The following is a 12,310-nucleotide window of genomic DNA, read 5'->3' as shown; positions in this document are numbered from 1 at the left end:
GGGTATACTATGGTTTAGGCGATTGAAAGAGTTTTCGATCAATCAAAAAAGTTGTATGTAAACAACTCAATTCCAGACAGCTCAAATAATCAATCACAACTTCTAAAATTTTCAGTGCCCGATTCGCTCAAGAAAGTGTGCATCACGCCTCAAGTTAACTCAGAAACTTCTTGCAAGCAGTGTTCTTCATTTGGTTATTGTTTAAGTACTTGCATTTTATTCTATCTTTTCAGCATATTACATACATCTCTTTACATATCTCTGCATCTTTGTTTGAGATTTCTCCACCTCAAGAAAGGTTCCGGTAAGAAGAAAAATATAGTGGTGAATTTCGAGGAGTGATACAGTTAACGGATCACCAGGACTGTAGAGTAGCAACCCTGGGGGTTGTGAACCTCGTTAAATCATTGTATCATTCTTTTTCATTTTTCTATTCCACCTATCAATTTTACACTAGATACAACTAAGAAGATTTGTGATGCAGTGGCTCTAATAAGGTAATAATGCCTAAATATATGAGCTAAGGAAAAGAGTTCATGCAACCAAACAAGCTGAGATAACTATTGAAGTATTTTTCTGAACTTAGTAGCTTGTGGCAAGAATTTGACTACTATGAATTTTTAAGCATCATATACAGCTAATGTAGCAAAGTTTCAAAAATTAATTAAAAGAAAATGTGTGGTAGGACTAAGACGTACAAATAATAATATTAGTTCTTGGGCATGATCCTTTTTCCTCCTTATGGCAGGCATGCAGCAGGAAAAGAATACATGTAACATATGCTGTCAATAATGAACTGACTGATCAAGGATGCTTGTTGACTACTCTACCATAACTATAACCTAATGCAACTAGAAGTGAGTCTACTAGGGGAAAACAAGATAATAAAAAGTGTGATTACCATGGGAAACCAAGATATACTATGGACATATATTGAAAACTTCAAACATGTGCTCGAGGTAGAAAAAAATTATGGTCCATGACCTTAAACTCACATGTCTAAAACTCTTGATAATGGTTGCCGATAGAAACCAATCCTTAAGACTTCTTATGGAAAGACTTGAGTCTCCATCCACCACACCTACTCCTCATCTTGAACTGTCCAATGAGGAGTTACAAACTCTCAAACTTTTTATGGAAACACTTAAGTCTCTTCCACCACACCTACTCCTCATCTTACATTTTTATGATACTAGTTATACTGTCCAAATATCCATGGTATCTCTGATGACTTGTGGAATTTAGATTCTAGTGCATATGATCATATGACTAGTGCTTCTTCTTATTCAAGCCAAGATAAAGTTCGTATAGCTAATAAGTTTTTATCTCCTACAGTCAAGAAAGGTTTCTATCTATTAGTGCTCTTATAAGGGATTTAAATTGTAAAATTGATTTTTTTTTTTCTTTTCTCATTGTCATACAAAAGCTAAACACCAAGAAAATTATTGGTATGGTTGAGTGCCTAATAGCATATATCAACTAGTTGAAAGACCTCTTTGGAAAAGTTATGTTATATCTACTCGTGATCAAATTATTTAGTGGCATAGGAAATTAAGACATCTTTCTTTTCTTGTATTGGAAAAAAAATTTACTCCCACTTATTTAAGCAGCGTAATGAGGAAACTTTTGTGATGCTTCTGAACTTGTTAAGCATGCTAGAAGTTCACATCTGAAGGACCAAAAATGACAAGGAGCATCAAATCGCTACTGAGCCGAGGAGATGGATTACGTAAAAGACGTAAAGGATGGCACGTGAAGCATCTAAAAGACGAGTAGCTTGACGAGAGAAGTCCTAAAGGCATAGTAAGACTCCATGTGAGTTGAGACTAAGTGACATGTACTTATGGGGCGAGGTAGAACTCGACTTTAGTAAACTCGACTTTGGAATGGTCATACTAAAATGTGCCAATGGAATGGTGTTGGATTCTAGTTGACTAGTCTGAATTTCAAACCTTAAAGATGTCTCTGTTTGGAGTTTATTGTTTGGATCAGTTGGCTAGCGACTGATAACTAAGTCAAGCGAACAATCGACTCGTGTTAATTGATAAGTGAATGGTTCTATTGACTAACCAATTAACTGCTCCATAATTGATTGAGCAATCAATTGATATTGTGACCAGTCTATACTACAAAGACAGATTCATGGATAAAAAGTGCAACAACAGGATTTGGATATTGACCACATTAAATTAATCAACTAATGGTGCAACTAGTCAACTCCAACGATTGAAAGCTGGTAAGAGGCTATATAAAGGACTAAAAGGTTGTGACCTTTTCATTTCATGTTGTAGCCTCTTGTATAACCATTGAAAGATTTGTCAAAGGTGACCATCTTCAATGTTGCCAAGAAGGAGAAAGATAGTGGACATTTGGGAGTAATCCACTAAAGGATCAAAAAGTTGTGAACTAAGAGCCTAAGGAGGCAATTGAACCACGTTAAAGACATTATCACTTTGTTTGTCTTGTTTGTTCTTACTTTCCACTATGCCTATCCACTCCCTCTACCACTCTAATCATCTGATCACACGTTCCAAAACCATTATAAGAAAGGGCTAATCCACTACGAGATTGTGGCCACATGGAACACTATTATGGGACAACAACGCATTTTGTTGTTATAAATGGGTAGTCAATGTCATATAAAAAGGGAGTCAAGGTCATATTGAAAAGGACTTTTTAGAAGCATTGGAGAGGTTACAATATTCCACAATGCTCTAGGAACTAATCACCACTTTAGACAATAATCTCTACTTTAATCTAGATTCCCTAATCCATTCCACTTCAACTCATTTAGTCTAAACAGCTTCACCACACCTTGTAACCTAACTTCACCTAAACTTCTGCTACCAAAATAATCCAACTCACTTTAGAGGTTTTGTTCACCTCGAGGTTTTGTTCACCTTTCAATGAAACTCAACTCACTTTGAATGAAGTCTTAGCAATGCAATCAACCCCTCCTAGCCTAGCCCCGTCTAGCTAATTTTCCAACTAAAATTAGAGCTAACTCGGTAACTAGCATATTTTATATATTTTAATCATTTTCTTTTCCATGTATTTGTCTTTTGGTTGCTTTAATTTCAAGGCATTTTTATGTATTTCAATCACTACTGAAAATTTTTTTCCACTAATGGAATAAGAAACTGATATATGCTTATCACCACGATTTCAGCCATCAGTTAGTATTGTCAAAGTTATCATTCTAATTATTAACTGTTATCAATATAGTAATGGTATAAATAAATGTCATCGGTAGGTATATACCAAGGCAGCTATATCTTGTTTTGTACTATCCATAATCATTCAAGATGAGAAAATTTGCTTTCTATAATTCATCCTTCAATTGGATTTATTGCAGTCAAGAGTGTGAGAAAATACTTAAAAATAAAGAGGAAGGAAATAGGAGAAGCACCAACGACAATAAATAGGAAAGAGGAATGACAAAATAATCAAAGATACCAAGATAGTCCTCATTTGTATCAATCAGGTATATTATAGACAAATAGAAAACTAGTTCTAATACAAGATGTTCTTGGAGAATTATTTAATTATGGAAAATTATAAAATTTGTCTCATTAGAATGTACAAAATCCCATGTTCTCATCCGAAAAAGATTCAGTATAATCAGACATGCATAATTTTTGTATTTTTCTTGTCAATTGATGCTCTAAAATTTTATTTCAGTTGCGTTTTAAATTTCTATAGGCTTATATTTAAAGTTAAACAAGTTAAGTAGATGAATTATAGTATTAGAATTTATTTTAGTTGATTTTGGTCTACACTAATGAAATCGAACCTTGGCATTGACATTGAACAATACTCTAAACCTATTTGTTATAAAAAAATATATCTTATCTGATGCATTTTCACATTTACACAACCTTGGAAACTTCTTAATGTAGCTACAACTATATTATGGAGTACCTGCTGAACAGGTTCTCTGCACTCATCTGGGTTGATATATTCAGTAACTCCAAAAGTCTTTCCTGCAAAAAGACAAGCCATTTAACAGCTATACAATAAATACTGATGAACATCATATAATAAATACCTTTCTCAAATTTTTCTGGATTTATGTCCACTCCAATTATCCGTGAAGCACCTCTTATTTTGGCAGCTTGAGCTACCTGATGAGTATAATTAAAAATCTATTATGACTCCAAAGAGGCTTTTATTGATGATTGAATGCTGGTTCAAAAGGTCAAACTCTGTATCTAGTATGCTTACTGAAAGGCCCACGGTACCAAGTCCAAAAATTACTACAGTTGACTCTTTTGATATATCGGCAACATTCCAAGCAGCTCCAATTCCTTTATTGTTGCAAGACAAACGATATATAAATCATGCTATTAGTATGCCCATATGGAACATTAAACAAGATGGTTCCTAGATGGATATTTAACTAAGAGATTATGAATGCTAACTATACAGAGCCATTATTCAAATTTTGTCACATGGCTGTTGGTAAACAGATGGGCAGTCCATAAAAAGATAGCCAATAAACCCATCAATTTTTATTTATACTCATTTTTTTGGATAAGTAAAATAGATATATCAAAGCAAGACCAGTAGGGATGACAATGGGTCGGGTTAGGGTCGGATTCTATATTCTCCGTCCTCATACCCATCGGGTATAGGATCTCCAATGGGTATACCCATACCCATTAAAGGATCGATATCTTCTATAATTTTAATTTTTCTTCTTTCTATCCAACTATTATCATTCAACAAAAATATATTAAAATTAACATCTTATTTAAAAATATATATATAATTAAAAAAATAGATTAAACATCTATATAGTCTCCTCCTAATGTCAACAAAAATAATAAGTTGATTTTGGAAAAAAATAATTTTCTTTAATATATGTATATATATTATTTAATCGGGTATTCGGGTCGGGTATCGGATATTGATAGTCCCTCCATACCCTCCTCCATTCGGGTCGGATATCGGATCCTCCATCGGATTCGGATGAAATTGCCATCCCTAAAGACCAGGTACAATACCCATAAATCAATAGCGTAAATCAATAGCGTCTCATGTCTAACACAATATCATATCAGAAAACACTCCTAAAGTCCATGTTTATTTGTACATTTCTAAAAAAAATTCTCACTCTCCAACTGTCCCTTATCAAAGATGCAACTGTTCCTAAATCTCCATACAATGTGTATCAAAGCCAACATCCCAAAGTGTCTGGTTTTAGTCAAAAGACAGTCTCCTTTGAACACATGCCCAAAGACTCATAGTATCTGCTAGTAGGTAGACATCTTCTGCCCCATTTGTAGCCACCCTTTAACCCTCCACTATAAGATCGCTACAGGAGGGCACCTAAAGAACAAGTACTCTTGTGATTCCATCTCCCGCCTACAAAAGACACAACACTGATCTTCTAGGTAGTCCAGTCTGTCCCTGGTGGGAAGTCACCTCCGAGACAACAACCAAAAGCATAATCACATAGCTAGGCTAGATGTAGGGCTTCCACATTGTCCTCATCTAGGGCTTCTTAGGATTGGAATGGCTAAAGAAGTCATAAGTCGTGGCCACATCTTCGTCCTACTCAAACAAATCTACCAACCTCTACATAGAACCTGCCAACGACCCAATAGTCATACGGATGAGGTCACGGATCTGCAACAACCGCTTGATCAATGAGAAATCCGAGTGCACCGCCTCCTAAGTCCGTACGTTCGCCCGCCTCAAATATGTATTACGCACCCACTTAATCCAAAGAGCATCCTCCTTTGTTTGTATTCACCAAAGTACCTTAGCAATAAGGCAAGATTCCAAGCTTTCAGGTCACGGAATGTAGCGTAAAAAAAACGGTTCACTTAAATAAATCAAGAGTTATGGGTTTAAGTAATTAATCTATTAACAGGTTAAGAACCAGACCCAATTTGCTAGCAACCCGACCTAGCTTACCATTTTAAATACATGCCTTGTATTTTTTTTCCTCTCCCCTAACCCTTGAAGTCGTCGGCCTCCCCACACCCCCCATCCGAACCCTAACAACTTTGGAGGAGATAGAGGAAGAACCTCGTCAAAACGCTTAAGGTCATGTTTCCCTATGTCTCACTGGTTATCGTTTGTACACAAAACACTAAGGCAAGGTTCCCTTTCGTTGTTTTTGTATTTACTTATCGTCTGTACGCAAAACACCAAGGCAAGGTTCCCTTTTGTTGTTTTTGCATTTACTACGCCATATGGATCATAGTATGATATTTTGATGTGTTGCATTTAAATTTTTGAATTGGTTGTGAAGATATGACGAAGTTTTACCGATTTTGGTTGTAAAATCTGGATGCTAGAGGGGCTCGAGGTTGCTGTTGTCTTGTAGGGGTTGTTCGGGTGAGGGAAGAAGGACCGACGATGGGGATTTTGGGGGTTTTCCTGGGTTGTTTGGGTGAAGAAAGAAGGGAGTCCCCCGACACCGGTAAAACCCAATTTAAACACGTTGTGTTCTTTCCTTACCTACAAAGTCAAAATAGTAGGGAAGCCTATTGAATCTTTAACTATGGCATGCTAAAAGTATAAGCTTCAGGATGGCACATGACCCGAGCTCATTTTTAGATCAATTTGAATTTATTTCATGCGAAGAATGTTGCATCTATTTCTATTCTTCTGCTGCCAACATATTCAAAATGTCCTGCATGCTAGAGTTTGACTATCTTTGTGAATTCACTCGAGTAATCATCTTTCTATCAAAATATTTGCACTGGCCTGAGTTGTCTGGTAGTAGAATAATCTGCAAGTATGACACCCAAGCTTCTGTTGAATTTTTTTTATTAGGAATTGGGTAAATGAAATTTGTTAGCAATCATGATCATAACCATAGGTGTGGAATGAGATAACTACCAGTTTTTTTTTGTTGCAAGGTGAGGTATAGTGACCAGCAAAGGATGGATGAGACAGGGGCAAGATCCTTATTCGGGCATTTCTATTTTTATTTACCTCCCATCTATTAGCACCTCGAACTCTATTATCATAGTTGTTAGTAGGATGTTGATGCACGTAAGTTGACTTTTTGTTTTAGCATGCAAGCAAATCATTTTTTTATTTAGCAATGTCTTCCTATGCACGAAAAGTAATAATGTCTTGTTTTTAATAATGTGATTTGTATGTGACAATGTGACGAGTAGGGGAATCCGGCTTAAGAAGGGTCCAGTAAATCTTACCAAAACAAAGGAGGTTTGGGAATCCGGCTTAAGAAGGATCCGGTGAACCTTACCAAAACAAAAGAGGTTTGTGAATCCGGCTTAAGAAGAGTCCGATGAACCTTACCAACCTAGTACTAGGATAAGGTTAAGAGGTTGAAGTATAAAGTAACTACATCTGATGAATTGAATTCTTATAATTTATGAGGAGGAAATTCATAAAACTAATGTGTTTTCCGTTAATTTATCAAAACATTTCTCTTAAATGTGAATGGGTGTTATTTCAATAAATGATTGAACTTGCTATGTCTTTAGACTCACTAGATCCATATGGTGCAGGACAAGAGGAGAGGACTTGATGGATGAGCTTTCTTATTCTTGGCAGTGCAAACCCGAGGACCTCTTTTATTTGTCTAAGTTTCTACATGTGTTAGGATGTTGGGTCCTAATGTCGGAGTCGAGTTATGTGATTGATAGTCGGTTTAAGTTCCTTTCACTAATTGGTTGTACTTTCTCTCTCTTGAAGAATTATTTACTATTATGATGTTCAAACATAAATTTATTTTTGGTATCATGTTGGACCAGTTCAAAATGCATAATCTTTGGAGTTGTGTTGTTTAATTCGAATCGCTTAAATGTGGGTACTACATGTTTGGTGAAAGGTACGAAAAAGGGGTTATAGGATGTTTCATTTGGTATCAAAGCGAAGTTCCTGATTAAGGGTTGTGTCATTGTTGGTTATGAGAAGCTCAAGAAATCAAGCCTCAAAGTCTGTAAGTTTAAAGGTTCAGTAAACGAAAGAATTTAGGTGAAATGACCGTTAAATTACACCTGCGGATCATGAGTTTGTTTTTTTCAGTGATGCCACCTAGGTATAGAGTCGTCAATTTGGGTTGGGCCCGTCAGGTTGGCCCGCCTAGCCAAACAATTTAAGCGGGTTAGGTTAGAATTTTATCAACCTAAGTCCACCGCGGGCCGACCCGCGCGGGTCGGCCCGCGACAGACTTGGGTTGGCCCGCGGGTTGAGAAACACATGTAAGTTAAGTTTTATGTCAATTTATTATCTTTTTTGTTATAATTTTGAAATAAAAATAGTACTTTTCATCCAACATAAGTACTCGCTTGTGTCCATTTATATTTAAAATACATGTTTATAAATATATTTGATTAATGAAACCTTTCCGAAGTAAAACGTTAAAGATATGAAATATTTTTTTAATTTGTTTAAAAAATTTTGATGGACCCGTGGGTTGGCCCGCCAAACCCGCAACCCGCCTTAGATTGGATTGGGTTGGAAATTTCCCAACCCGCCAAGTTGACGGATCGGTCCGCCCCGCCCTGCCAAATGGTTGGCCCACCACGAGCCGACCCGCCCCGCCACAGGTTGGCCCGTCTGACAGCTCTACCTAGGTGGTATCTTCGCCCGCAATCTTCGTGTTATCGAAGCTTGGTTCACATCCACTGTTCATCCATTGGAGGGAGTGATCTCCACTTTACCTTAGTCTTAGCTTAGGTTAGCTTAGTTTTTATGCATGCAATGTGTTTTATTGAATGCCCCTTACACTTTTGTTAGTTTAGTTAATGCATTTCAATTCATATTAATTCTTGCTTTGTCTTGTTTCATTCAATTGCTTATTGTTCTTGTCATTTATTTGGATGTAAGTAGGATAGGTTAGATTAGGAATGTTGGACGTTATGCTTTCGTTAATTCAATTGCACTCATAGTTTAGATTAGATTAGATTGTTTTTCATTCCTTTGTCTTAGCAATCCAAAACCCAAACCCCCAATTACAATACCAAACTCCAAAGCAATAACATTTAATCTTAAGATTTATTACCCTACCGTTACATTCCTTGTGAGAGATGATCTGGGTCAGTCCTAGTGTAGTGGGGTTCGGTAATTTGTTTGGTATCGTAGTACGACATACGATTGTTATCATTACTTACCTTTTTGGCTATTTGCATAAGGTGCCTTATTAGTTATGTTAAAATGAGGTAAACCCCAAAGAACAAAGCTATTAAGAAAATGTATTTTATAGGGTCTATTATGTTTGATCTTGGCTCAATGCTAATAGTGGAAATAAAGCATTAACAGCTATGCACAACGCACAAATGAGAAATTAAATTCTGAAATTAGCGGCAATGAGGAAATTGAATTGATGGACAACATTTTAAAATTTGAAAAGGAGACACTACCTCCAAAAGCTTCTGAATTATGAAATTAGGAAGGGACTGTTGATGTATTTATGGCAGCATAGCCTAACAAATTAAATAACATGTTTTGTAAACTAAATTTGTGGCCATGCAATTTCCAAAATATGAGATGGTGAAAACTGGAAAGTTCAAGTAAAACAAGTCAAACTTTGAATAGTCATTTCTAAGTTCATGTATCAATTCCAGAAACTTTTTAAAAAGAAGGATATGATAAGAATGCCTGAATCTATAGGTATACCTGCAGCTACTCCACAACTGAGAAGGCATGCCCTATCCATTCTCACAGTAGGGTTTATCTTAACAGCACAACCTGAGTGCACAACTATGTACTCGCTAAAGCTAGAGACTGCGCAATAATGATAAGCAGGTCTCCCTTTCACTCTAAACCGTGTCATCTGATCGCTGTGCATCAGTCCTCTCCTTTCCAGCCCCAAGTTTTGGCACATGTTGCTCTTGCTGGACCGGCAATGCGTACATCTCCCACATTCTCCTATGAACACTGTTAACACATGATCACCAATCTCAAACTCAGTTACACCATCTCCTATACCCTCCACGATCCTGAATGTCATCAGAGTGCAAATCCAAGCTCAAAAATAAATCAAAATTTTGAAAACACAATTCAAAGTTAGTTAATTAATAGATTAGCAGGATCAGCTGTCAAATGGAAAGTAATGATCAACAATTATTTGTTGGTTTTGAGAAAGATTAAAGGGACAGAACTGTCGGCGAATGCATTAATATGTGCATATGTTCATAAGGGCAGAAGAGGAGTGATCCATCATTCCTTGAAATTTACTATGGAAATGCTTATCGAATTGAATTGCCTCAGGTATCAGTGTTAAATCTGACTTTATCAAGATTTCTATAGGCACATACCAAGATTTCAACAACAGAATTAAGTAATGGGTGCTGAACATAAAATTACTGTCATAGAGGTAGAGAGCACACAGACCCAGATGCCTCGTGACCAAAAATTCGAGGAAACAGATCAGGCTGTGCCTGCATTTGTTAAGAACGTGAGTTTTTCTTCTTGTTCTTCTTCTTTGTTTAATTAAAGGGAATCAAAGAATGAAGTAATTGTGGGAGCCATGGAGTCACCTGAGATTGCCACTGGGTAACGTCGCTGCGGCAGAGGGAGGTGCAGACGACCTTGACGCGGATCTCCATGGACTTGGGCGGGGCGACCTCCACCTCTTCCAGCACCAGCGGCTGCCCTGGCCCCCACGCCACCGCAGCTAACAGTAAATAACCAAAATTAGACCACAAAAAGGAAAAGAAATTATTAGCGAAGAAGATAGCTTAATAAAAATAAGTGTTGTATCGACCTCTGCAAGTGATAACGCCGCCGGAGGATTGGATGGAAGCTGACATGGTCGACGAGCAAAGGATACGAATGTGAAGGGTTGCTAGCTCCTTTTTCCAGGGATCGGATCCAGAGATTAAACAAGGGGGTAGGTGGTGAGGTGCGGCCGGTGTAGTAGGTGCGATCTCAGAACGCCAACAACCTACAATGGTTAGTATTTTAATATTAAAAAAAAAAATTCTAAACGAGCCCTCTTAGGACATCCATGTTACCATTAACGTGTGTACGCATTAATAAATTTTTTTTTTTTTGTTAATATATAGGTATTGAATTGAACGTGCTAATACTATATAGTACAATTAAAAAATATCCATGTCCACATTAACACAATTTTAGTGAAATTCAAAATAAAATTATATTAATATTTTTTACGTAAAAATAATTTTAAAATTTATTAATAATTTTCATAAGCATATCAATTAAAGATCTAGAGTTTAAAATTCAACTACGTATTATTGAAAAAAAAAAATTAATAAATCAATTAGAAATCTAGAGTTCCTTAAGTCCACATCTTAAAATTAGCAAACTGTGAGTAAAGAAACTTATATAAATACTTTTGGTTGCCGATATTATAAAACATATTTTTCTTAGTTGTTTTGTTAAGATCAAATATGATAGTAAATTAACTTTTTATAAGGAAACGTTTGTACAATAATTTGCTATTGGGATTCTCGAACGTTACTCTAGCATTTACTATTGCATGGGTCTGACACTCTTACCCAATTTATGAGATGATTTTCTATAAGTCAATTCTTCTTCCTTTAGATCACTCCTTTATTACCTCACCTAGTATAAGGGGTCTAACTCACACAATACGTGTCTGATGTTTTTATTATTTGTCTCTTTTGAAATCGGTTAATTGCTCTACACAAGTTTAAATTTTTTTAAAAAAAGTTTGATTAAACACCTATATTATCTCAAATTTTAATGAAAGGAAAAAACTAAAAAAAAATCTTGGAGGCTAAAAATTAATAAATATATATTGATTTAAGTTTTTTTATTAATTATATAACATATTTTAACAATCAATTAATTTTTTTTAGTTGACACTAAGTATTCCGTTTACTTTGACTAATTTTGAAAGTGATAGTCTCACAGAATTTTTCCACTTGCTACTATAGTAAATCAGAAAATGCTTGCAGCGAGTGATATATCAGCCCAGTATTCTTAAGTCAACCGCTCATTAAGAAAAATTCATTCATTAATTTGTCATCCTTGAATATCTAAAAAATTGAAAATGTACCCTGTCAATACACCATTGCCAACAATCAATTAAATTTTGATCCATATATTAAAAACATTAAGAAATGAGATTAATGATTATTTAAGACGTTAACATACTTTTAAAAAATTGTATAAATTAGCATTAGTTTAATCAACTGATGGCTCTTTTATAATGATAGTGTATGTTTATAAGATGTCTTTTTGCGACGGTGTGATGGTTGAGACATAGAATATTGTCATTTGAAGTCTTAGAATCGAAACTTGATATATGTCTAAGTATATCTTCCCTCATACCTTGGCACATACACTAATGGTGATCGGATTGACGGAGACGCTTGAACGAGTGAATTAT

General features: G+C 35.8%; 1 protein-coding gene across 3 annotated transcripts in view; it reads right to left on the bottom strand.

The window, feature by feature from the left end:
- LOC121985329 (alcohol dehydrogenase-like 6) overlaps positions 1-10,890 on the bottom strand; it is a 34,438-nt gene extending 23,548 nt beyond the window's left edge. The window contains exons 1-7 of one of the 3 annotated variants that reach the window (XM_042538706.1): positions 10,697-10,890; positions 10,470-10,606; positions 10,324-10,370; positions 9,607-9,929; positions 4,225-4,307; positions 4,049-4,124; positions 3,922-3,983 (exon numbers count right to left, since the gene is read on the bottom strand). In XM_042538706.1, coding sequence (XP_042394640.1) covers positions 3,922-3,983; positions 4,049-4,124; positions 4,225-4,307; positions 9,607-9,929; positions 10,324-10,370; positions 10,470-10,606; positions 10,697-10,742 — 774 coding nt within the window. In that variant the 5' untranslated portion in view covers positions 10,743-10,890. The remainder of the gene's footprint in view (positions 1-3,921; positions 3,984-4,048; positions 4,125-4,224; positions 4,308-9,606; positions 9,930-10,323; positions 10,371-10,469; positions 10,607-10,696) is intronic. The other 2 variants (XM_042538705.1, XM_042538704.1) reach the window with 2 other exon arrangements.
- Between the last annotated feature and the right edge of the window lie 1,420 nt (positions 10,891-12,310).

Source organism: Zingiber officinale, chromosome 5B (genome assembly GCF_018446385.1).
Source record: "Zingiber officinale cultivar Zhangliang chromosome 5B, Zo_v1.1, whole genome shotgun sequence".
In the NCBI taxonomy this organism is placed as follows: Eukaryota; Viridiplantae; Streptophyta; class Magnoliopsida; order Zingiberales; family Zingiberaceae; genus Zingiber; species Zingiber officinale.
The sequence above is the reverse complement of the archived record's forward strand: the minus strand, read 5'-3'. Positions and strand labels throughout refer to the sequence as shown.